This window comes from Porites lutea, chromosome 4, assembly GCF_958299795.1.
Source record: "Porites lutea chromosome 4, jaPorLute2.1, whole genome shotgun sequence".
Lineage (NCBI taxonomy): Eukaryota > Metazoa > Cnidaria > Anthozoa > Scleractinia > Poritidae > Porites > Porites lutea.
In genome coordinates, this window is record NC_133204.1 from 15,024,631 (window position 1) to 15,047,512 (window position 22,882).

The 22,882-nt window shown below is 41.7% G+C and overlaps 1 protein-coding gene across 1 annotated transcript; it reads left to right on the plus strand.

Moving 5' to 3' along the window:
• The first annotated feature begins 9,321 nt into the window (after window positions 1-9,321).
• LOC140932628 (fibroblast growth factor 18-like) lies at window positions 9,322-17,833 on the plus strand. The gene is made up of 5 exons (XM_073382147.1): window positions 9,322-9,645; window positions 9,733-9,805; window positions 9,881-10,028; window positions 12,939-13,045; window positions 16,650-17,833. The coding sequence occupies exons 1-5, from the start codon at window positions 9,587-9,589 to the stop codon at window positions 16,947-16,949; spliced, it is 687 nt and encodes a 228-aa protein (XP_073238248.1). The 5' UTR covers window positions 9,322-9,586; the 3' UTR covers window positions 16,950-17,833.
• The last annotated feature ends 5,049 nt before the right edge of the window (window positions 17,834-22,882 follow it).

Genomic DNA, 22,882 nt, shown 5'->3' on the forward strand with positions numbered 1-22,882 from the left:
TCACCATTCACTGCAAAAGTTACTGATTTTAAAAAGGCTGAAATTATAGGTGTCACTGAGAAGAAAAATCACTGTTCTAATGAATTATTGGCTTATAACACAACGCCACTGAAGATAAACGTTTTGGACTCAAATAAAAAACTCACCTTTTCCTCTACTGGCTCAGGTAATGCGATGGTCATCAAGGTCATTCTGCTCCTAGTTTATTTTAGCAGAATACGTTACTTTAATTAACTGTGCTTTGATGGAACTTGAAAACGGATAAGGTTAAGCCTTTTGATTCAAATGATCCGAAGCTATAAGCGTTGGCTTGTGCGGTCCGTAAAATATCTCTGTCGTTCATTAGTCCTTTTAATTAATGGTTAACCCTGTGGTTAACCATAATAGTTAACGATAATCCAGATTTAACTGAGAACATCGAAATCGTACCTAACAGTTTCGGGAGCAAAAAACGAGGAACGAGAGTCAAAGGCCGCGCGAAAAATGGCGCGAGTTAAAGAGCGGGGACGTTTCATTACTCGCGTTACCTAATCTGGAAATCCCGGTTACTCGGTCTTTCTTTGGTCTTCTTTGCTCCCCCAACCAACTCTTCCGATGTTACGCAGGTTAAATCGTGCCTTACTGGGGCTCTTTGCATTCCAGTCTTTTTCAAACTGAGCCATAAACACGTACTAAAAGCACATTTTTTTTGTCGAAAGGAATTTATAAATTGATCCAGCGCTTACTACAGGGTCTGGAAAGAGGGGAGGGGTAGGGTGTCCGAATCCTGCATTCCCGCTCCCCCCACGAAAATCCTCCATCCCGCCATAATTTTTTCCACCGCTTTCCCGAATTCCTCTTTTGTTTCCAAAAGCAATCAAATAAAGATGAAATAAAAATGGACTCGTCTGACTATGTTAGGAAATTATTACGTCTACGAGTATATGTAGAGTAGAGGACATTTCGTGTCGTATTACATGATGTAAAACTAGGGCTAGGACCTCGTGGTCAAAAAAGAGTAAAGTTTGAGTAAACACGGTCGAGACTATTACGACGACTCTTGCCTTGATTTATTACATTGGTGGCAGCGAACTGGGATATAAAGATGGAAGAAGATGGAACTCCAGCAGGAGCCGAAGGCGGGTTACCGAAACTAGATGAAATGTCCGCAGGCGCCGAAGGAGGGTTACCGAAACTTGAATCGACAGAACCCGTGCTGAAACAACAACAAAAGAAGAAACCACCGAAAGTAGAGCCACACGAAGGGGGCAGTGACCTGCAGCAGCTCGTAAATACCCTGTCTCAAGCTCTAAAGCAGAGTATGGTGGCGTCAAGCGAACAAAGCGAAGTTAGGAGGAACGTAAGAGCTCCACGCGTTTATTCGGTGGGCCAAAATTTCAAAACGTGGCTCTCGCAGTTCATGCAATACGCAAGTCTCGTGCACATCAAACCGGTGGATCGTCGAGCGTATTTGCTTACATTATTGGACCAACCGGCCTACAAAGCTGTTGAGCTGCTCAAGCTCTCGGAATCGCTACCGTTCGAAGAATTTACTGATCAGTTGACTCGAAGATTTGATTCGGGGAAGACGAAAGAAGATTACAAATTGCAGTTGCGGGCACGATGCCAAAAGCCAAATGAAGATTTCGATGGATTTGCGGATAGCTTGATGGAATTGGTCGAAAATGCGTACCCAGAGGCGGCCTATTCGTTTAAAGTGGAACTGGCAAGGGACCAGTTTCTTCAAGGTGTAGCAATTAGTGATGACATTCGTGAGAGAGTTTTTATGAGCCAGCCGAGTTCGCTCGTGGAAGCTGTGCGTGTGGTTCGCCAGTTGGAAAGTGCTCGTAAGGCTTGTCGCGCAGCTCCTGCGGTTGAGAAGAAGAAATCTGTTAATGTGATTGGTGCCTCGGCTGATAGTGAGAAGATTTCATCTGAAATACGCGAGCTCAAGGAATTAGTTCTTGGCATGAATGAGAAAATTCGTGAGCTGGAAATGAAAACGGAAGCAAAAACCGTGACAGCCCCACGGCGCCGAAACGAAGTAGTGTGTTACAATTGTCGTAAACAGGGTCATTTTGCACGTGATTGTCCGACTAATACAACGGGAAACGGAGCTCGGGGCCTGCCAAGGGCCAGACAGTCCCCGTAGGACCGGTACGTGTGGCCCTGTCAGACAGTGATGTCCGTGAGGTAAATTACAATACAACCGCGAATGACAGTGTAATTTCAGCCATATCTGATTCCGGGATCTATATTACTGGACTTGTGAATCATTGTTTAACTTGTGTATTGTTGGACACTGGCGCTACGGTTAGTGTGTTGAGCGAGGACACATGGAAGAAAAGTGGATATGTTTCTAAACTTAAACCAGTGATAGGAACATTAACGACAGCAAATGGCAATGAACTGACTGTCTTAGGAGAAACCCAAGTGAGATTTCGCATAGGAAACATGGATTGCTCCTGGCCTGTCATGATTGCGCAAGGTCTAGCACATGATTGTATTCTTGGTTCAGACTTTTTTCAGCAGTATGGATGTCAAATTCACTATGACACGGGAACCTTTGTGGTAGGAGATGCTGAAATTCCTATTATATACTGCAAGGTCACACCTAGTGTTTGTAGACTTTATCTGTGTGCTGAAGTAGAAGTAGAGCCGGGGACTGAACAAGTGCTAGGAGCTAGATTGGAAGAGGGATATGAACAAAATACGGGAAGCCCTGGGATCTTGGAGGGCTCAAAGGAACTAAAGGGAAAATCGGAAATTTGCATAGCTCGTTCCCTTGTGGTTCCAAGGGCGGGACAGGCCCTTGTTCGAGTTGCCAACTTCTCGGATAGACCAATCAAGATACGGTCAGATGTTCCTATTGCCGAATATCACCCTATTAGCAGCGTGAATGGTAGTATAATTCCCATTGGAGTTGACTCAGAATCGAAAAGTACCTCTCGGCCACATGCATTCTGTTCGACCATTGACAGCACAGTGGGGAAGAGTGAGCAGACAAAAGGAGAGGGAGAAAAGTGGAGGACAATCTGTGAACAACAAAACCTGGAAGGGCTTTCAGAAGGTCAAAAGGAACAATTCTCGTCTCTGGTGAAAGAGTATGAGGACATTTTTGCTATGAACAGTTCGGATTTAGGGAAATCTGATCTCATGGAACATGAAATTAATACGGGTGATTGTACACCAATTAAGCAACCACCGCGCCGTATTCCCCCTCACCAAAGAGAAATCATTGACCAACAGCTGGATGAGCTCGTAGCTAATGGTAGGGTTGAACAGTCCCAAAGTCCCTGGAGTAGCCCCGTTGTGTTGGCCCGGAAACATGATGGAACTTACCGTATGTGTATTGACTTTCGGAGACTTAACCAGTACACACAAAAAGATGCTATCTCGCTGCCTAGGACTGATGATGTCTTAGAGGCCCTGGGCGGTGCTCAGTGGTTCTCGTGCCTTGATTTGGCCTCTGGATATTGGCAGATGCCAGTGAAGGAGGAGGACAAACCCAAAACTGCGTTTTCAACTCATCGTGGACAATTTCAATGGAGGGTTATGCCATTTGGTTTGACAAATGGGCCAGCAAGCTTCACCAGATTGATGAATCTGGCACTCAGTGGACTCACTTGGACACATTGCCTTGTGTACTTAGATGACATTATCATCTGGGGCTCTACATTTGAAGAACATCTTCACCGCCTACGGTTGGTCTTTGACAGAATACAAGCAGCGGGTTTGAAATTAAAGCCAACCAAGTGTCAGTTCCTGAAGAGAGAAGTTACCTTTCTGGGTCATGTTGTTTCCGGTGATGGAATAAGGACGAATCCAGAGAAAGTTAAAGCAGTTGAAACTTGGCCAACACCGCTGGACGTCAAAGAGCTTCACAGCTTCCTCGGTCTGGCTAGTTATTATCGGCGGTTTATTGCCGGATTCTCCATCATTGCGGAGCCACTCTATAAACTGTGTAGGAAGGACACGCCTTTTCATTGGCAACAAGAGCAACAATCTGCCTTTGAAGAGCTCAAACACCGATTAGTCAGTGCACCAGTCCTAGCCTATCCAGATTTTAACGCCGGTGCAGGGTCATTCATACTGGACACAGATGCTAGCCAACATTTGGGAATCGGAGCAGTCTTATCTCAGCTGCAACCTGATGGGACAGAACGAGTAATTGCATACGGGAGTCGCTCTTTGAACGAACATGAAAGAAATTATTGCACTACTCGGTTGGAGATGTTAGCTTTAGTCACCTATGTTGACCATTTCCGTTATTATCTGCTTGGACGGCGGTTCTGCCTACGAACTGACCACCACTCGTTAACCTGGTTGATGTCCTTCAAGGAGCCCCAAGGGCAAGTGGCCCGCTGGCTGGAACGCCTGCAAGAATACGACTATACAATTGAGCACCGGCCGGGGAGACAGCATGGTAATGCAGACGCCTTGTCACGGCGACCAAGGCGTCATCATGGAGAGTGCCCATCGTGTGTTCCGTCAGCCCGACCCCAGGTAGCCGCTGTGGCAGGGTTGCCAACGGTTCATAAGCAGTGTGAGGGGAGGGATATATGGTCGACTGCAGCAGTGGCACAAGCACAAAGAGAAGACCCTGATATTGGCCCGGTGGTAGCGCAGTTGTCACAAGAGTGGAAGAAACCGACGACTGAGGAACTTCAGCCCATGAGTCTAACCACTCGGGCAGTATGGGCGCAACTTGACCTGTTGCAGCTGAAGGGAGGAGTGCTCTATCTTCAGTCGCCTACAGACACCTCTCCAACTAAGCAACGGATAGTTTTGCCACAAAGCCTGGTTAGGCCAGCGCTTACTGAAGTTCATGATGGTCCTGCAGGTGCCCATTTGGGGAGAATGAAGACCCTGAAGAAAATGAGTGCGAGATTTTGGAAGCCGGGCTTGACAAAGGACGTGCATCGGTACTGCGATGGTTGCCTTACCTGTGCCAAGTGCAAGTCTAGACCAAAGCCAAGAGCACCTCTGCAGCCATTGGCCACTGGAAATCCCATGCAAAGGATCCACATTGACATAGTTGGACCATTACCTCGGACACGAAGAGGAAATCGCTACATTTTAACCGTGCAGTGCAGTTTCACCAAGTGGGCTGAAGCGTTTCCAATTCCTAACCAACGTGCCACAACTTGTGCAAAGGTGCTTGTGAGGAACTGGATTTGCAGATTCGGTGTGCCCGACAGCATCCACAGTGATCAGGGGCGTAACTTTGAGTCGAAGGTTTTTGAAGAGATGTGCCACTTGCTAGAGATCAACAAAACGCGGTCAACTGCTTACCATCCAGAGGGCAACGGGCAAATTGAGAACCTACACAAGACCCTTAAGAGCATGTTGAAAGCTAAAGTTGGAGGTAAACCTCAGAGCTGGGATGAACACCTGGATTATTGCATGATGGCCTACCGGAGTAGCATCCATGCCTCCACAGGGCACACTCCATTTGAACTGATGTTCGGAAGAGAGATGAGGATACCCTTGGACGTGATGATGGGTGGGGTTAAGGACAGTGAGTGCTCGTACACTGAATTTGCTGCTAATCTACAGGAGGATTTAGAAGGTGCATACCGGGATGTACGGAAGAATCTGAAGGTTGCTCAGCGACGCCAGAAAGATGCTTACGACAAGGGAGTGAAGCACACGGTCTATCAACCTGGAGATTTAGTCCTGCGCTACACCCCACAGCTAAGGCCAGGTGAAGCAAGCAAGTTTCACCGACAGTGGGATGGTCCGTTCGAGATCGTATCACAAGTCACCGAAGTTACGTACTGTGTTAGAAAAGTTGCAGGACGTTCTAGGAGGTCCAAGGTAGTCCATTTCAACAACTTGAGGTTGTACCAGAGAAAACAGGAGAAGGCAGTGGGTGAAGTAGTTACTGGTGGTTTGGGCACTGCACCTGCAGTGGAGACTGTTGAAGAAGGACATGCACAGTCGATGCCGGGAGAAGAAGATGGGACAGTTGTTGGGGTAGCAATGAGTGCAGATGAAGAAGAGAGTGAGTTGTTGGAAGGTGATCCTGAACTGTCAAGCCAACAACCCGATACGCCAGAGATTAGTGGTTGTCAGTCGGATGACGTCCAGCCCAGCGGGGCGGAAAGGGATGTTAGAAGTGATCCTTCAGTGGAAGCGCCAGACACTAAGGGCGGTGGCCCCCTTGTAGATACCCTAGATGCTACAAGCAAACCAACTCAATCTGACCCACCTGACCTCAGTGGCGAGGAGGAAGGGAGTGAACATGAAGGTGAAGGACTGGAACCGGAGCCTACTCTCCAGAATCGAAGACCGGTGCGAGTGAGAAGACCCCCAGACCGTTATGGAGAATGGGTTATCAGTAGTCTACAGCAAATTGTAGATCGCGTACAAATGCTGGAGGACAAGCAGACCATGGAAAAAGATCGGATTAAGAAACTGAGACCGAAATTGTTAAAGAAGGCTCGAGCACTAAGAGGATATTGAGACTGTGATTTGTTATGGACAGTTTTTTTTGTATTAGTTTTCTTTCCTTTGCTTGTGAACTGGACTGGTTACTTTGACACTGTTACACTTTCAAGTGTTGTCCGTGAATCCGGAGACTCACCCTTTTAATTAGAGAGGGGATAGTGTAGAGTAGAGGACATTTCGTGTCGTATTACATGATGTAAAACTAGGGCTAGGACCTCGTGGTCAAAAAAGAGTAAAGTTTGAGTAAACACGGTCGAGACTATTACGACGACTCTTGCCTTGATTTATTACATATATAAGGGTCGATTAAGACCTGGATTAACGTGATGCGGAAGCTCTTACGTGGGAGACCAAAGGAAAAGGAGTGAAAAAAGGTGAAAGTTTTTCTTTTGCCCACTCGGCCCACATGCTACGAATGTGAAAGCCTCAACCAACAGCGTGCGGTGGAATGTGCGGGCTGTTTCACGGTTTGCTATCATCTATCATTTTACTAACAAATACAGAATACGAACAAGCCGAAACTTACAATGATGGGTCCTTTTAATACGACTCAGGTCTCATGCATCTGGCACCAATTGTCTGTAGGAAAACAAAGCGATATCAAAGAGTTACTAGAAATGAGTTGACATGAACGTACATAAATTTTTCTATAGCCCAGAAATCCACACTCACTTCATTTCACACATTTCCCATTGGTTTCACTGGAGCAGGTGTAATGAAGACTTTCTTAACTTTGTACTACAGAAACTTCGAATCTACTAATGATGAACAGCTCTTTTAGGTCCCTTGACATCTCAAAAATCCGTCAATATTGAAGCGGACAAAACTTCTAATAAAGAAGTGCCAATAATTGGAACATCCTGTTTGTCACAATGATGTAATTACCGGGTCGGCGGCTAGTGAGCTGCATAAAAGGTGTACAACTTCCTGGTTTTTCTCACGAGAAAGCCGCATGGACACGAAGAGTTTATTAGTGTTTTCTATGGCTGCTTTTGCTATTAAACCTATCTTTGTCATATATATAAAAAACAATTTCACACCTGCTCAGAAGACTTGAGAGCGAATATTTTCAATTTTCCCGGTTCTACTCCCGCAAAAGTAACCCACGCGATTGCATAAACCTATGGAGCGTAGCCGCAGGAGGAGCCAGCATCTTGGCCGCGTGGAGAGCAACATCTGGGTAGGAATCAAAGCATTCTTTGTCCAGTATAACAAAGTAAATGGGTCACAACAATACAGTATAATCTTGGGTGGTAAAGCTACTTTGACTAAGGTGTAGACGTTTTCCACTTTAATAAGAACGCGGGTGCTGATAGGATTCGAAGATCAGCTTGCCACCAACCGTTACTGATGAGCTGAGCTTTCATTATGTAGATTTACATCAACACACTCTTTTGGAGAACCAGGTGTTTTATTGCAAGCCGCCAGGTTCCCAGTCAACCGAGTCAAAGAGGAGCTATTTGTTCAAGCAGATTTTTCTCTCGCAAAAATAAGAAACAGGTTAATTAGAGCCAGGTTTTTACGCACAGTAGGTATAAGGGTGTGCCTAGTGCCTTGCAGTGATTCAAAGTTTTTATGCCGTCTTACTTTTTCTGGCGGAAAAGATGGAGATCTCACAATAAGTCGCTGCTTTTATTAGACCGCAAGCGGTCATCCTCCTCTTCTCAGCTGCTCAGAGCCATGCGCGGTAGGCGAAAAAGTAAAATTATGTAAATTACTGTGAGTCTGTCAAACGAAAAATAGCACACGGCTCGCGGTCTATGCTTTTATCGTTTTTTAGTACAACTTGCGAAGTTAAAGACAGCCGTATGTACAAAAGTGGCAATATGCAATGAATACATTATACCATATACTCCGCAAATGACTGTGGCAGGATAGAGGTGAATGAGCTTGAATGGGGCCTAACAGTACTCTTGATGTAGAAAGATATTTGATCGGTTCTGTGACTTCTGCGGAGTACAGAGTGTAAAACATTAAACGTTTTAACACCGGAAATTGCAGTTGAAAAGGTTACCGATAACAAGGACTAGAAGCTACAATACTAGTCTAATTGATTATGAAGCTGCCATACTAGTTTGGAAGCAAAAGGAACACCCAAAATACCCTTGCAATTCCACTTCTGTGTATCTAAACAATGAGCATACGGTCCGGATCTTTGACACATGTATATATCCACGCTAATCCCATAAATAACGAGAAAACTACGTGGCAGACGTTGACAGAAAGTTTTATGCACTCAGAACTCTTCATATACCGAATGTTTTCAATTCACATCCATACCGCCATCTGCTAAACAACTTAAAGAAAAACGGGCCATTGCTGCGGGCATAACTTTACCTGCAGTTTTCCTGCTATGGTGTGTCTTACTGAACACGATCAGACTAGTTTTCTTCACTTCTTCCCGATACAAAAAAGAAAGAAAAATTAAGGCCTATTACTAACGACAAAAGTGTCATTAAATAACGGAAGGCTTGAAAAAAAAAAATAGACAAGCTGAACTGTGCTGTAGTTGAGCTTATTTGGTGAAAGAAAACCTGAGCTTTTCAAACAAGAAGGGTTCATTATTCAACACTTTAATAAGACTGAGCAATTTCTCTCAATTGAGCGTGTAGGTTACTTAATACTAGGAGACGATAAAGAGATAAAATATTATATAGTAATTAAAAAAACATTTGTTAATGTGTTCCCCTTCAAACCCAGAGAGGTTGCAGTGCGGTGAAAAGCATGTTCCCATCTCATTCAGTGTTATGCCACCTAAAAAAATATCTACTTCCTGTCCAACTCAGCCAAATGTACCACACATTCCGGAAAATTTTTAACTTTGATTTTTACTTAAATATTCTTGACAAGCCGCCCTCAAAATTTATCCTAAAGAAAAACAGTGCATCTTACTAAACCAAACAAAGCCAAAGTATCCTTCACCTCAGGGGCTAAATGCAACAGGACACGATTGATGAAATCCCACTGATATCGGCTCTGACGGTTTCTCATTTACACTCAGGGCAAGGCGATAAAATGACGAGAATACCTCCCCTTGAGATGAAGTAACAAACAGTATAAAAGCGGGCAATTTGTTGAGACTTTCTCGCAAAATCGCAACATCGGATGTTTCTACATTCGAGAGAGTAGTCAGCAACTACACCGCACAACTCGAATGACAATGGCGATCAGGCGGTCACCCTTGAATTGGATTTGTGGGCTTATTTTAATCCTGTAAGTTGACAATTTGAAAGAGGGACTGTTGCAGATAACAGCCCACACGTGTGATTCTGATAATATCTTCACATAAATCTTTTCTAGCCTTCCGTTGATTTCTATAACCAGTGCGGCTCGTCATCGATCGAAGTGTCCATACGAAGATGACTCCATACCGGTAAGTTTAGTTTGGGTCACATTTCTGAAAAAGCTTTTCATCGTAATAACGTTTATTTTTTTCTCCGTTGTCTAGATATGGGAAAAAATTCAGTGCGACAAGTCAGATCCCAACACTCCTCCTGTTAAGCGGTTAGTTCGTCTATATTCAAGGGCATCTTCCAAGCATATTCAGATGGAGGCCACGGCAGTCAATGCGCGTGGCAACAAGAGTTCTGAATACGGTAAGTTGCACACAAAAAAATCTTAGAACCATTCGAGCAAGAACTAACCTTGACTTCCTTAGTTTGTTTTTATAAAATTACGGCCATTAATTACGTTAGAAGAAAAAACAAGTAAATTTTGTAGGCTATCAAAACTTCATGCTTTGAGAGAAAATATTTTATTGGCAACTTAACAACATAACACTATTTCTCCATTGCAGAGTGAACTCGAATGTACATTTAATAAGTCGTGGTTTGTCGTGATCTAATTAGGCCGTGATAAACTGTAGCGATTACCTTCGTGTTTCGAGATCTTTTGATAACATTATAAGCTATTATAAAACGCCAATTTAAAAAAAAACACGAAATCGAATAACCTTTCTCACTGACTGTCAAAATTATATGTATACCATTAATCTTTCTCTACAACAAAAATTGGGAACATAACTAGCTCTGTATTAGACTGAGAGCAGTTACGTTTTTCAAGTACGTGCGAACAAATTCATTGCGGCTGGTAGGAGTCCTGTGAAGGAAATTGCCGGGCGCACCTCGTAGCTCGATTACCAGCGCCGACAATAAATCTTTGACACCGAAAGAAAATCATCTTTTTGAGGCGCAAAGGAAAAGCTAAAGGAAAAGTGAGGGCCGATTCCGGGTCTTTAATGGTTTTGTCGGTTGCACCGCAGGTGGAAGAAACAAATGGGCCGCACATGTTTGACTGTTTCTCGAAAAGTGACGGAACTTGTTTGATTCCAGTGATGTTTTAAAACCAAGAGAAATTGCAGAGAACAGTTAATCAAGTAAATAGTGATAACTGTGAGTAAGTTAAGAATTTTAAAGGTACGGAGCGAAAAAACCTGACACTTTCTTTCTTTTCACTGTTAATCAATTACCCAGAACATATCACTGTTTACTCAGCTTTCATAGCCTATCAAAACGAAAAAGCAGGGTTTTTGCTCGGGGTCAATTATGCGACGCAATCTTTTATTCTAACGATTCCGGTAAAACTCTAATTTTTTCAGTATGACTAACCGTTGACATTCAATGTTTCGCGCAGCAGGAACCATAATTAATGGGCATAAGGCAACCTAACCCATCCTGCTCGAATCGTTCCTGTTATTGATTTTGTGACGACCACACCAACCCCGGCCTTTGACTTTTCATTTCTACTTCCTGTTTTCTCCTTTTGCTGTCTCATATGCCTTGCGCGTGCAGTGCATTGAGTGAAATCGTAAAAAAAAAAGTTGTACTTTTTCCAATAACGCATGGAGTTACTAAATAGTGTCTATTTTTCAAATGAGTCAAGAAAACTGTTATTATTTCAAAATATATATATCTTGTCGGATTTTTGGATACTTACCTTCCGAAATTTTTAGCGATTCAAATGAAAAGGAAAGGCCAAAAGAGAAAGGGTTTTTTGCGTCCAATAAGCAAGAAAATCACACTAGCGAAGGAAAAGGGAAAGGAAGATCACGGAAAGAGAGAGAAGAAAGAAGGAAGGAGAAGAGAAAAAACTAATGGTTGCACCCTAAATTTTTATATTCTTGGCTACTATAGATAAAAACCAGCTTGACGGAGGAGATCTATTTTGGCAGTAACGTTTTCAAACATCCGGCTAGATAAATGGTAATAATTCTCAGGGGCGGATCCAGGATTTTTTTAGAAGGGGGTGCACTCTTCTCTTGCTCTACTTCAACACCAATAAAACACATAGTTTTTTTTTTCAGAATACCAGTTCTATTAGAAAACCGCAGATCATCTTGGGGGGGGGGGGGGTGCGCACCCCCTGCATCCTCCCCCTAGATCCGCCCCTGATTCTGAACAAATTCTGACGTGGTTCGAAGCCATGCCGCGCCAATGGAGGTGGAACTGAAAATCTCTCAGTTTATCTACCGGTTTATCAGTCCTGTTACAGAAAATATTTCAAAATCAATCACTAGTAGTTTTTTCGCAACTTTCGAGAAGCAGCAACAAGAAAATACATCAGCATGCGACTATGACGTGAAAAATGACTTACAAAATAAATGTAAGATACCTAAAACGAATTTATTGGTTCCTTTTAGGAAAAACGGTATCAAAACCTAAAACTTGCAATGGTATACATTTGTACTTTGACTCTAACTTGGCAATATATAACGCCAAATAAACTGACTGTCTAATACAACGAACGTTTCACAAAATGTGGTGTTTACAAGTCTTACAAGGCAACCCGGCATTTCGTTAACATCTATGTTTTCTCGATCTATGGTCTGACCATTAATCTCGAATCAAATTCGAATTTTGAAAATTAGCCTAATCATTTGCATCTTCATATTGATTTTGATTGATTTCTGGTTTTTCTGATTGGTTTGTCTTCCACTCTTGGTGGATGGCTGATCCAGTTTCACTCAATCACTTGACGTCATCAATCTAGCTCATACCCGGAGAATATTTTTTTCTTAAAGTTACGGATGAAATGTGGGTAAGGCAAACGTATTCTTGTCCCGAAAGCTAAGTCTTGATTAATTTTAGTTTTATTTACTTCAAGCTATAATGTGCTCAATACTCTCCCCTGTTTAAATGAAGAATGATCGTCGCAGGGGTAATAAATTGCAGTTTAAGCAATTGCAACTTAACCCGAAAACATTTTCGGGACTTCAACGGGATTCTAACCCATCAGGCCTCTGTGTTAATAGCGCTGCAGTGCTCTACCAACTGAGCTATAAAGACCCATAGAATGGGAGCAGGTTGATTTGTTTTGTCTTAACTCGTTAAAAGAAGGAATGAAACATACATTAAAGATGACGTGAACTGCTGAAATACAAATTTTAAAGAAGATATGATCTCTCCCCTGTGTTGTTTCCATGTCTTCATGCATTTTCTTTTGTATTTTTCATTTCCTTCAGTTCCTTTTTGCCAGCTTGCTAATGCCACGCCTTTTTTATCCTGCAGCGAGATTGGTTCTTGAGTCAGATAACTTAACTGGTCGGTTAAAGATTCGCTCGGAAAAGACAAATCGCTATCTGTGTATGAATAAAAAAGGAGAACTTGTAGCCAGGGTAAGGAAACGTTTTTTTATCTTTTATTTTTTGCTAATTTAATTGGTCAGTATAAATAAGACAAATCGGTCAATCCTTTGCCTAAAATTCTTGTAAGGTCTGCACCAGAGAGGTTAAACATCACGTTTTCGTCAAACTGCAAACGCTAATTTGTACGACGTGACCGAGTTTCCCCTTTACTTGTCATTTCCCTTTCATTATTTCTACGCATAAATTAGTAGATTTTTAAAAATTTTTATCCATAAGAATTGTTTTGAGCAGCTTTTATCTACTTATTTTCTATTGAGAAATTCTCAACTTGCATCTGACGTTTGCCGTTTCCCGTATACATGAGGTTTAATCTCTCTAGCTTTTCATTCAGTAATCAGAGCCACTGTCTGTCGCGCGGGCGAACACTGGGTGCGGCACTTGAGGGAAGTTTGGGCAGCCAGGGAGTAGCAGTGTGCCACTGAGGCCTTCAAACCCTGGCCTGTTTCAGGCACCAACCCGTTCACTTCGCTATCCTGATTAAGACAAAAGACTTTTTTATTTTCATTACGACCTTGGTCCATTTAATTTCTTTCTGGGCGAATTAACTTGGGAGTGCCGCTCTGTTGCTAAGATCTCTTAAAATTCATCCTAATCATTGGTTTATAGGAGTGGTTATGACGTAATATTTAGGAACTTGGTGTCGAATCTTTCAAAATTTCTATTAAAATCCGTGGTTCATTTGCAAAGAAGTTCTGTCATTTTTTTAAGGGAAATGGGTTTCTGGTGAATTTTAACGCCCAAATGTACAGTAGGGAAGACAACATTATCGACTTAAAAAATATCATTTTAACTACTTTGGGCCGAAACACGAAACATTATGAGGTAGCCGTTTTAAGCCAGCATATTAGGAATTGTTCAAGGTGGGCCTTTTGTGGATCTTGGCAAACTCAGCCTAGCTTGCGCAGCAGGCACAAGAGAAATTTAGGGCGCATCTAAAAAGGTGGCGCGAGGAACGAGGAAGCGCGCGATTAAGATGGAAGCTACCTCTTACCTTGCCTCTGTCCTCCTCTCCCGCGCGCGTCGTTTCTATCACCAGGCAGGCTAAGCTCAGCTGTTACAGAAATTGTGGCGCAGCTTTGATCTGGGAGTGATTTGGCCTCCGGCGATTAAACGTTCTTATTTGAAATGGTTCTGAATTCCTTTACGCTTACTGTACCCTTACAGCTCTTTCAGGGTAATCAGATCCTGGAGCCTGTTTCTCGAAAGGCCCGGAAACTTGACGGGCCTGAAGGCAAAGATTAAAATCCAAACCTTTTAGTAAAACCGTTCCTAACCCATAAACCAGTCAGTTTTGCTTCGTTAACTGGTAGTTTCATTCTATTATTTTCAAAACTATTGAAGCTTTGATCTTGAATGCAAACACAACAAACACAAAACAGCTTTCCCGGCCCGAAAAGTTACCGGGACTTTCGAGAAATGGGCCACTGATCATGAGCCTTAGACTAATCCAGTTAAAAATGAAGTACAGTAATGTTATAAATGTGCATGTTATATAGATGTTGATCTTCCCTATGTTATGCGTAATCCGGGCAGGGCTCCTATCCCGAGTCCCAGGGAAAACAAAAAAGCAAAAATGGGGGCCTCCCTCGACTCGTATAAGACTCGTATAAGAGCTGATGGATGGCAGTCAGTAACTACAAGACTATAAAAGGAACTTAAAAACCCTATACGACAAACGTAGATAAAGCCAAACTACTTCATAAGACCCCTTAGATATCAAAAGGTTTGAAGCATTGTTCACGGTCAGATCCATGTTAAGTTTTATTATTGAGAATTTTCAGCCTCTCGAAAACTTCTTCGCAAAAAAAAAAAAAAGGCAAAGGCTTATGGGTTTAGCGGGTTTATGATAATTTAGAAAATACATCACAGGATCTCGGCTGTACCAAGTGTCAAAATAGTTGAATTAAAATAAAAGTTAGGTCCATGGCGGTGTTTTTATAACTATCATAACGACTGGAAATTTATCGCGTGCACGCGCGCGAGTAGGTGTCTAGATTATCCGCCCTATCAGGGTGAAGTAATTGTTCGTTTTCACCACATGAGATTCTATTCATGCAATGAATACCAAAAGTTATCCTCCCCCGGTCTAGTACGTCATGCTGTTTATTGCGTGATATTCTCTTTAAAGCGTACCAAATGGGACAACGGACAGCTTACCCAAACACATGAGGCAGCCTCATGTTAACTTTGGCAAACAATGAAGTTGTTGCCCGAACGATGACAGATAACCGTATCTGCTCGATTTAACCCTCTCCTCGGATATACATGCCCCTCTTCAGTTAATAGAGTCCTTCAGTGTGAACTGCCCACGACTGGGAGAGAGTAAACTCCCACAGTGAGCGGCATGATTGTCATGCTATTTTGATTTTTTTTCTAATCCACCTTTAAAAAGAACTTTAATCACCTAGTTGGGGACTTTTAACTAATGATGAGATTTGAAGTGTCTATGTTTGTATTTGAAATATAATGGTAGGGGTACCAGAACATAACACGGTTATGGGCAATCACCGTTATAGATCAAGGTTACGTAATCGCTGGGAGAGTCATGATTTCTACATAGTTAAAACGAAACAACTAAATATTGGAGTATTCGGTAAAATAAAGAAAGTAGTGAGAGGAATTTGAGAGAACTTTAAGTTTTCCTTTTTTCTTTTCGGGTATAAATGTAATGTACCGTGCCCAACTGGCTCTTAACAGTCCATTTTTTTTTCCTGCTTAATCCTTCCCATTATCAGGAGCTTGCAATCGGACGGGTCAAATTGGTCAGTTTAATAGCGAATGAAAATCAAGAAGCAAATGTTTCTAGCCAATGAAACTCAACTACATAGCCATAGCCGATGATAAGTAGTCAAAATCAATGTAACAATTATGAGTAAGAGGCTGTACAGCTTGAGCTTGAAAGGTAAAACTGGGAGAAACTTGACTGATTCAATGACTTCACATGCATTCTAATGACTCACATTTAACTGCTAATGAGGCCTCGTGTCGCATTCAGGTGTAATCGGGGTAGTAAGTCAAAATCGTAATTTTAAATGAAATTACTTACCTGATTATTCCGCGGAATTGTACAGGAAAAAACCCGCGAGTATGAATCTGCATTTTTCCGCCAAGTTAGCCGAAACAGGTTCTTCTTAAATGGTAATAAGCACAAATTTAGGCTATTTAGGTTCTTACGTAGGTCCTTATTTTCATAAGAAAATACATTGTAGCTAACAGAATTTAGGGCTGTTAAGCTTATTCCTTACATAAAAATCTGCATGCAATATTACAGTTCCAATTGGAGTGATAAGGCACCAGTCATCTCTTCAAAGAAGATCCTGAATGCTGACTTATCTTATTTGCCCAAGTGTACAGACTTTTTTGTAGATTTTTGAAAAGAAGAACCTGTTTCAAATTTTAGGCTAAACAGGTTCTTGTATAGAGGGTGCCTCACTGGCAAATTTTAGCCTAACAGGTACTTTAAAACCAGGTTCCTGCTCTCGGATTTTTACTGTACTCCGCTCATTCCTACCACTATTACAAATCCTTCCTGTATCAAATATCCATAGTACTTATTTTACCCCTTAATTATCAGTTGCAGAAACAAAAAAATCGAACCCTGAAGAGATGTATCTTCCGACAAATACAAGCAAACAATGGTTACTCCGAGTTCGAATCTGTCAAGTATCCTCAGTGGTTTATCGGATTCTCCAAGGGTGGAGTTCCCATCAAGGGAAGCAGAAGCTCGAGACGTCAGAAGCCCCGTTACCGTCAGTTTTTGGTGATAAACCTGCGGCCAGAGAAAAAGAGAAGAAATCACTTGAGGCGGGCTATTCAGTACAATGAACTGAAAAAGAGAATCATCAGGCTTTTGAGAATGAAGCTGAGGCTGTGATCCTGATTGTGACGGCCTTGGTGGAGAGGGCAGGTTCACACCATCTTAGGTGCAAGGGCTAGCAGGAAAAGATGAAAATGCAACAACATTTCGTTCTCGGATTCTTTATTGGCATATTTTTTGTCGCCAGCAAAGGATTTTCTAAGGCCTACCAAGATGAGTGCCGTAAATCTGTTTCCAGAAGCAGAGAAACATTGAATAGCCTTGAGCTGTCAGATGACTTCTCAATTATCTTTCCTGAAAATAGCTATAATATCTTATGTGCTTAATTCCTGTTTTTTCTTGTTTATAAACAATTATTGGATGACGTTTTTGTGATATCCGGAATAATCAAGGTCGAGGTAAGTTTTATCAGCCGAGCCGAAGGCCGAGGCTGATAGCATTTACAGAGACCTTGATTATTTAGGATATCACAAAAACCGAATCTAATAGTTATTTCATTATACATTGTAAGAAAATAACGACAAACACACCGTCGCAAGGAACCTCGATTGATGTAATTGTTATTGGAAATCATGCGTTGCGCGCGCAACCTTACAGATTAGTCAGTTATCTGCTAGCAGATAATTAACCTGCAGGCTGCACTGATTTCCAAAATTAGCTGTAGGCTCTCAGCCAATGAGAAGACAGAAAATGAGTACAATGTATAATAATATAAATTATAAGTTCGTTTTTATTTGTAGCCTGCGAATACAGTCGTCTTCCCTCGCTTTTGCCGCTAGGGACGTTTTGGGTACCATGCTGTGAGAAGCGGCGAGGTACTCTTCGGAGACAAAAAGTGATAAAATATAAGTGTGAGAGATTTCCTTGTTGTCATTTTCTGGTGTCTCACTACACCTATACATTCCTAGTTGCCATGCGCCCGTTAACTCCGTTAAGTGGAACGTTTGAATGAGACTACAACTTCATTGTGCCTGAAAGGTTTTATTGTGTTGCACTATACCCGTGAGTTTCCTTAACTTCTTTTGCTGTAATTTCTGATCTGTTTGTAAGCGCAACATAGTGCTTATCATTACAAAATGCACGACTTCAAGGAACCTTAGTAACTCTACCCATACAAAGTTTTGCTAGGACTGGAAAATATGATAAATCAAAAGGGTAAGAATGAGGTTTTTCTTTTTTTCAACTTTTGCGAGCGGTAGTCTATGTTGGGACTCACTGACCCGCTCCCCACCAAAGGGGAATCACTCATGGTATTGAAGGGCAGGGCAACATGTTTAGAAATCGTCAATAATCCGCTCTCCTTATTCAGGAGTATTCCTAATGATTATTTTGTCATTTGTGGCTGAATATTTTGTTGAACACACCTCGTAAACAAATTCTAGAACAAAGGATATTCCCATGATATAATAGTGAAGGAAGTCAAGGTTTCGCCCTAGGTAAGGGAATCGGGATTCCGGAATCTGGGAAAATTTTAATTGTGGAATCCGGAATCATGGCATTTGGAATCCAGAATACAGCTAAAGGAATTTAGAATCCAAATTCCACCAACAAAGACTGTAATTCAATACCTGGAATCCGGAATCCACGGCAAGGAATCCAGAATCCAAAACCATTTTGCATTCACTTACATGAGTCGACAACTTTCAGATTTCATTTTGCAATTGTTTGCATTCAGCAGCTTTCCTGATACGTTGTCTTTTGTCCTTGGTATTACAACATAGCTACGCCTAGGGACCAATATTCTCCCGAAAAACGAGTCCCATTTCCGCTGTCAATGGGGGCGCTTTCAGGAGACCATAACGGCTGGAGAGAGCAACTCCATACTTGGCTATGTCATAGCGTTTTCACGGATCGGTTTATGTTAAGGTAAATTTTATAGCACTTTTTCCCGCCGAAATGGCAGGTCCGCTGTTTCTACGAACGCCATGATAAGTCGAAGATGTGGAAAAGAAAGAGAAAAAAAGAAAGGAAAAGAGACCAGTCAAGTCTGTAGGTTTTGCTGACTGGTTTGTGGGACTTAAAAGATATTCTAAATTTGCGCCAACTGAAACTCGAAACGTACATTTTGAATGAAATGTTTGGCCTTCCACTAGGTTAAGGCGGTTATGCCTTTTACTTAACAAGAAAACTTTACCCGAAAGAAGATTAGGAATGGGCGGAGAATTGCAGACCTAAAAAGTGATAGATAGGCGAGTTTTTCCAGAATATAAATCCCAAAACAATGGATCAATTATGAAAAAATTTATTTTAGAGAATAACGAGCTCGAATATTTAAACCGAACTAAGGAGTGTGGAACTGAAATATACGCGTGACTGTTTGAATGAAGGCCACATGGACAGACTTGTCAGTATCTTTGCAGAGGGTCTAACGGCAATATCAAAATAACACCTTAACATTATCTTTGGGAGCTCGGTGCCGACGCCGAACTTAAAAACTGTTGAACTCTAATATGACAAAACATCACAAAGCAGTAGATAACTCTCAAAGAAAGAATAACTGCGATATCATTATCTTTACAGAGGGTCTAACGGAGAATACCACAATAGCACCTAAACAGGGGCAACTAACGACTGTTTTCTGTAAAATATCTGTTCGGAGAAGCAAATATGGTCTAGAGTTTTCGATTGCTTGAGAACGGCTTAAAATTTCTAGATGACTGTTCCATTCATTTACCCAGGTTAGGCTATTTTTTCGTAGAAAAAGGAAACCTAAAATTTTCGGATTCAAAAATGTGATGGAGCGAGGAGCCAGAAAAATTCTCACTTTCGTAAAACGATAATTTGCAGCTAAAATTTTCGGGAAATAACACTGAAGCCCTTGTAATTTCGAAAAGAATTAACTTCCCCTAGGATAACCGAACAGTTACAAATTTTACATAGCGTCGCTTAGATTGCATTTCTAGATATCTAAAAGTGTTCAGGGTAGTCTAAAAAGTGTTTTCAATGTATTTATGTAGAGACAGTCGATGGGTGCCCTGACCTAAAGTGACTGTATTTGGGCTCGGTGACACCTAACAAGAAGCCGTTGAACTCTAATGTGACAAAACATCGCAAAACAATTGATAACTTTTGAAGGAAGAGTTATTGCGATATCATTATCTTTGCAGAGGGTCCAACGGGGAAAACCATAATGAACGGTGCCAACGCCTTACTTAAGAAACTATTAAAGTCTAACATGACAAAACAGCACTAAACAAAAGACACATTTGAAGAAGGAATTGCCGTGACATCATCATCGTTGCAGAGGGTCTAATGGGGAATACTACAATAACACCTAAAATTTGCTATTTGGGGTTCGGTGACACCTACCGTAAGAAAGGCTGTTGAACTGACTTATGTGCAAGTGTTTGAATTGAGGATCAAGGGCATTATGCTTTTTATCTCCAACGGATTTGTTTTTCTTCGCAGAGGGTCTAACGAGGAATATCAAAACAACATCTAAGATTGTTGTTGTTTTTTTTTAGGGCTAGGTGACACCTTACTTGAAACCTGTTGTACTCTTACGTAACAGTTACTGTTACACACTTAAAAAAACAGGACAATAACATTAGCCGTGACACTAAATAAAACAACACAGTGTGACCCCACTCACACCCTCCTTCCGACCCTCTGCAAACATCACGTATGTAGGATAAGTCTGGGGAATTCCCCCACGGTACCACGGCCCCGGGGGGGGGACTACGCATATGAAAGGGGCGGGAATGCTCGTCGTAAATTTTGAATTAAACCCCTAAAGGAGACCGATCTGGGCGTGGCCCAAGCTTTTTTGATGTCTAAAAGAGACCATGTTACAACACAGACAAATGAAAAACCTTGGATTATATGAATGGAGCAAATAAAACGAATTAAAAATACACATATCAAATATATATTTTTATATTTTTTCGCGCGCAACCCTAAACGAGGCCTTCACGGCTTGATATATGATGGCGTTTCGCCCAGAACACCCTAATTGAGACCAAAATCCGAATTTTACACCCCCTAAGCGAGACGACGAGCATCCCCACCACTTTCATATGCGGAGTCTTCCCCACCGGGTACCACGGCTGATGATGGTTGGTGCCTCAGCCAAAATGCACAGCCCTATTAGAAGCCTCTTTATTCAAATCAAAATATAAACGACGTTTGCCTCCAAATTCTTCAAACTGAATACCAGAACCCATCGAAAATCAGACCAAGTTGCCAAATAAGAAACGGCTTCCAATGAAACCACACCCATATTGCAATTGAAGAAATGCTGATTTAGTTAAGCATTAGAAAATAACGTTTGTATCCACTTGACAAGGTCTATGTTCCATCTGATACCCCATAAGCTGGCAGACTTAAATTCTAATCTGACAATGGTATATCCGGGGGTTCTTATCTGACACTGCTATATCCGGGTCAGCTGTCATCATAACCTTACTTCCGTTCCTTTCATTTGTGCCGCCTTAAACGACAAAATTTCGCGCAAAAACAATCAGGTATAAAATCCTACATGTATGTAAAAAGGGGTACAAAAAGCTAGCTCGCATTAATCTGACTTCTTTTATCAGTCTTCAATATTTTTCCCTTGCCTCCTTGCCTGTGTTAAAAACATAGTGACATAGGATTAACATTTCGGTGTTTTTGATAGTGAGAAAAAAAAGGAACGAAATATTATCCAGTGTAGCAATGTTCTTGCTTTAAGGGTAGTAAAAGTTTAAGCCTGCTGTATCGTAGGGTTTCTTGCTTGTTTCGTGAGAATGAGCTAATTGGCATGATTACTGAACCTTGGCCGATTTGTCCATTTCACTTCAAGTGACATGTTTAATACCAGACAAACATTCGCAGGAAACGTGTTCAAATTTTTTTTTTAATTTTCCCTAAATTTGTTTGCTTCTGGGTTTACCACCCATTAAGCAACAGACTAAATGGACATCGGTGTTACAAAAACGCATGTTTACTTTGGCCACTATTCAAGGTCTTCCTTAGCTCAGTCTTAGTCAGGAAAGCGCAATCCCTGAGGTAAGGCCTTGTCTCAGCGAGTCCGATGTCCTCACGCACCGTGAGTTCCAAAAACCTCCCTTACACTCGAGTAGTATAAGGGTTCAAAAGCCAATAAAAAGGAACGTTTAGGACCCGTGGCATTTTGCGATAAAGGGAACATGAACAAATGGAAAATAGGTAGAGGAGACTATTTAAATAGAAGACTTTATCTGACAAGCAGGCGCACGTGTATTATTACGCTTCAAAATCTGTGCTTTATTTCTGAAGAAACCGGAATCTGTGAAAACGACAGCAAGAGCTCTTCAAGTCTCTTCGATATTCGATTATCAGTAACTTCAAGACCATGATCGCTCTGAACATAACGGAATTAGCACAGACAACATTTTTCCTTTTTGTATGCGTATGTGTTATGCTTAAATTAGAGTAGGAAAATAGCTTTTGCATACATTTGGCCGTCCTTTTCTAAAAATATCTCAACAAAAACTGTCTATTTTGTTCTCATTCAAGTGGTAAAAAGAACTCACTCAGCGATCTTTCATTTCTTGGAGGCCGATACATAGTCTTCCGCTGTTTTTAAACTTTAGTTTCCTCTTTAGAGTTTCTCCACTATGGAGTAAACTGCTTATATTGTGGACAACGGATAATGGATCATTTCCAAATAATTATTTTTAAAAACCGGAAAAGCGACACACCAGCTCTCAACGGCGAAAAGCATTTTGATTGGTCATTCCAATTTTTCACAAGCGCGCACCGCCAAAGCAATATCACCGCTCAATCACAGCAATGTCGTTCAACATCGGTGAACGTCAATCGCAAAATAATAGAATAGTGTTTCCTATCATTTCTCCGCTAGTGATTCATGCCCTACCGGCTTTTCCGTGGTGCTGCTGGGAGGAAATTTCCGTTGGTTCTTCCACTTTACCAGATACTGCTGAGATGCATGTCACGCTTTTTGGTTTCTTTGTGTGTGTGTTATTTCGGTGCCAATTTTCAAACTAGACTAATATGTGGTACTTGAATCT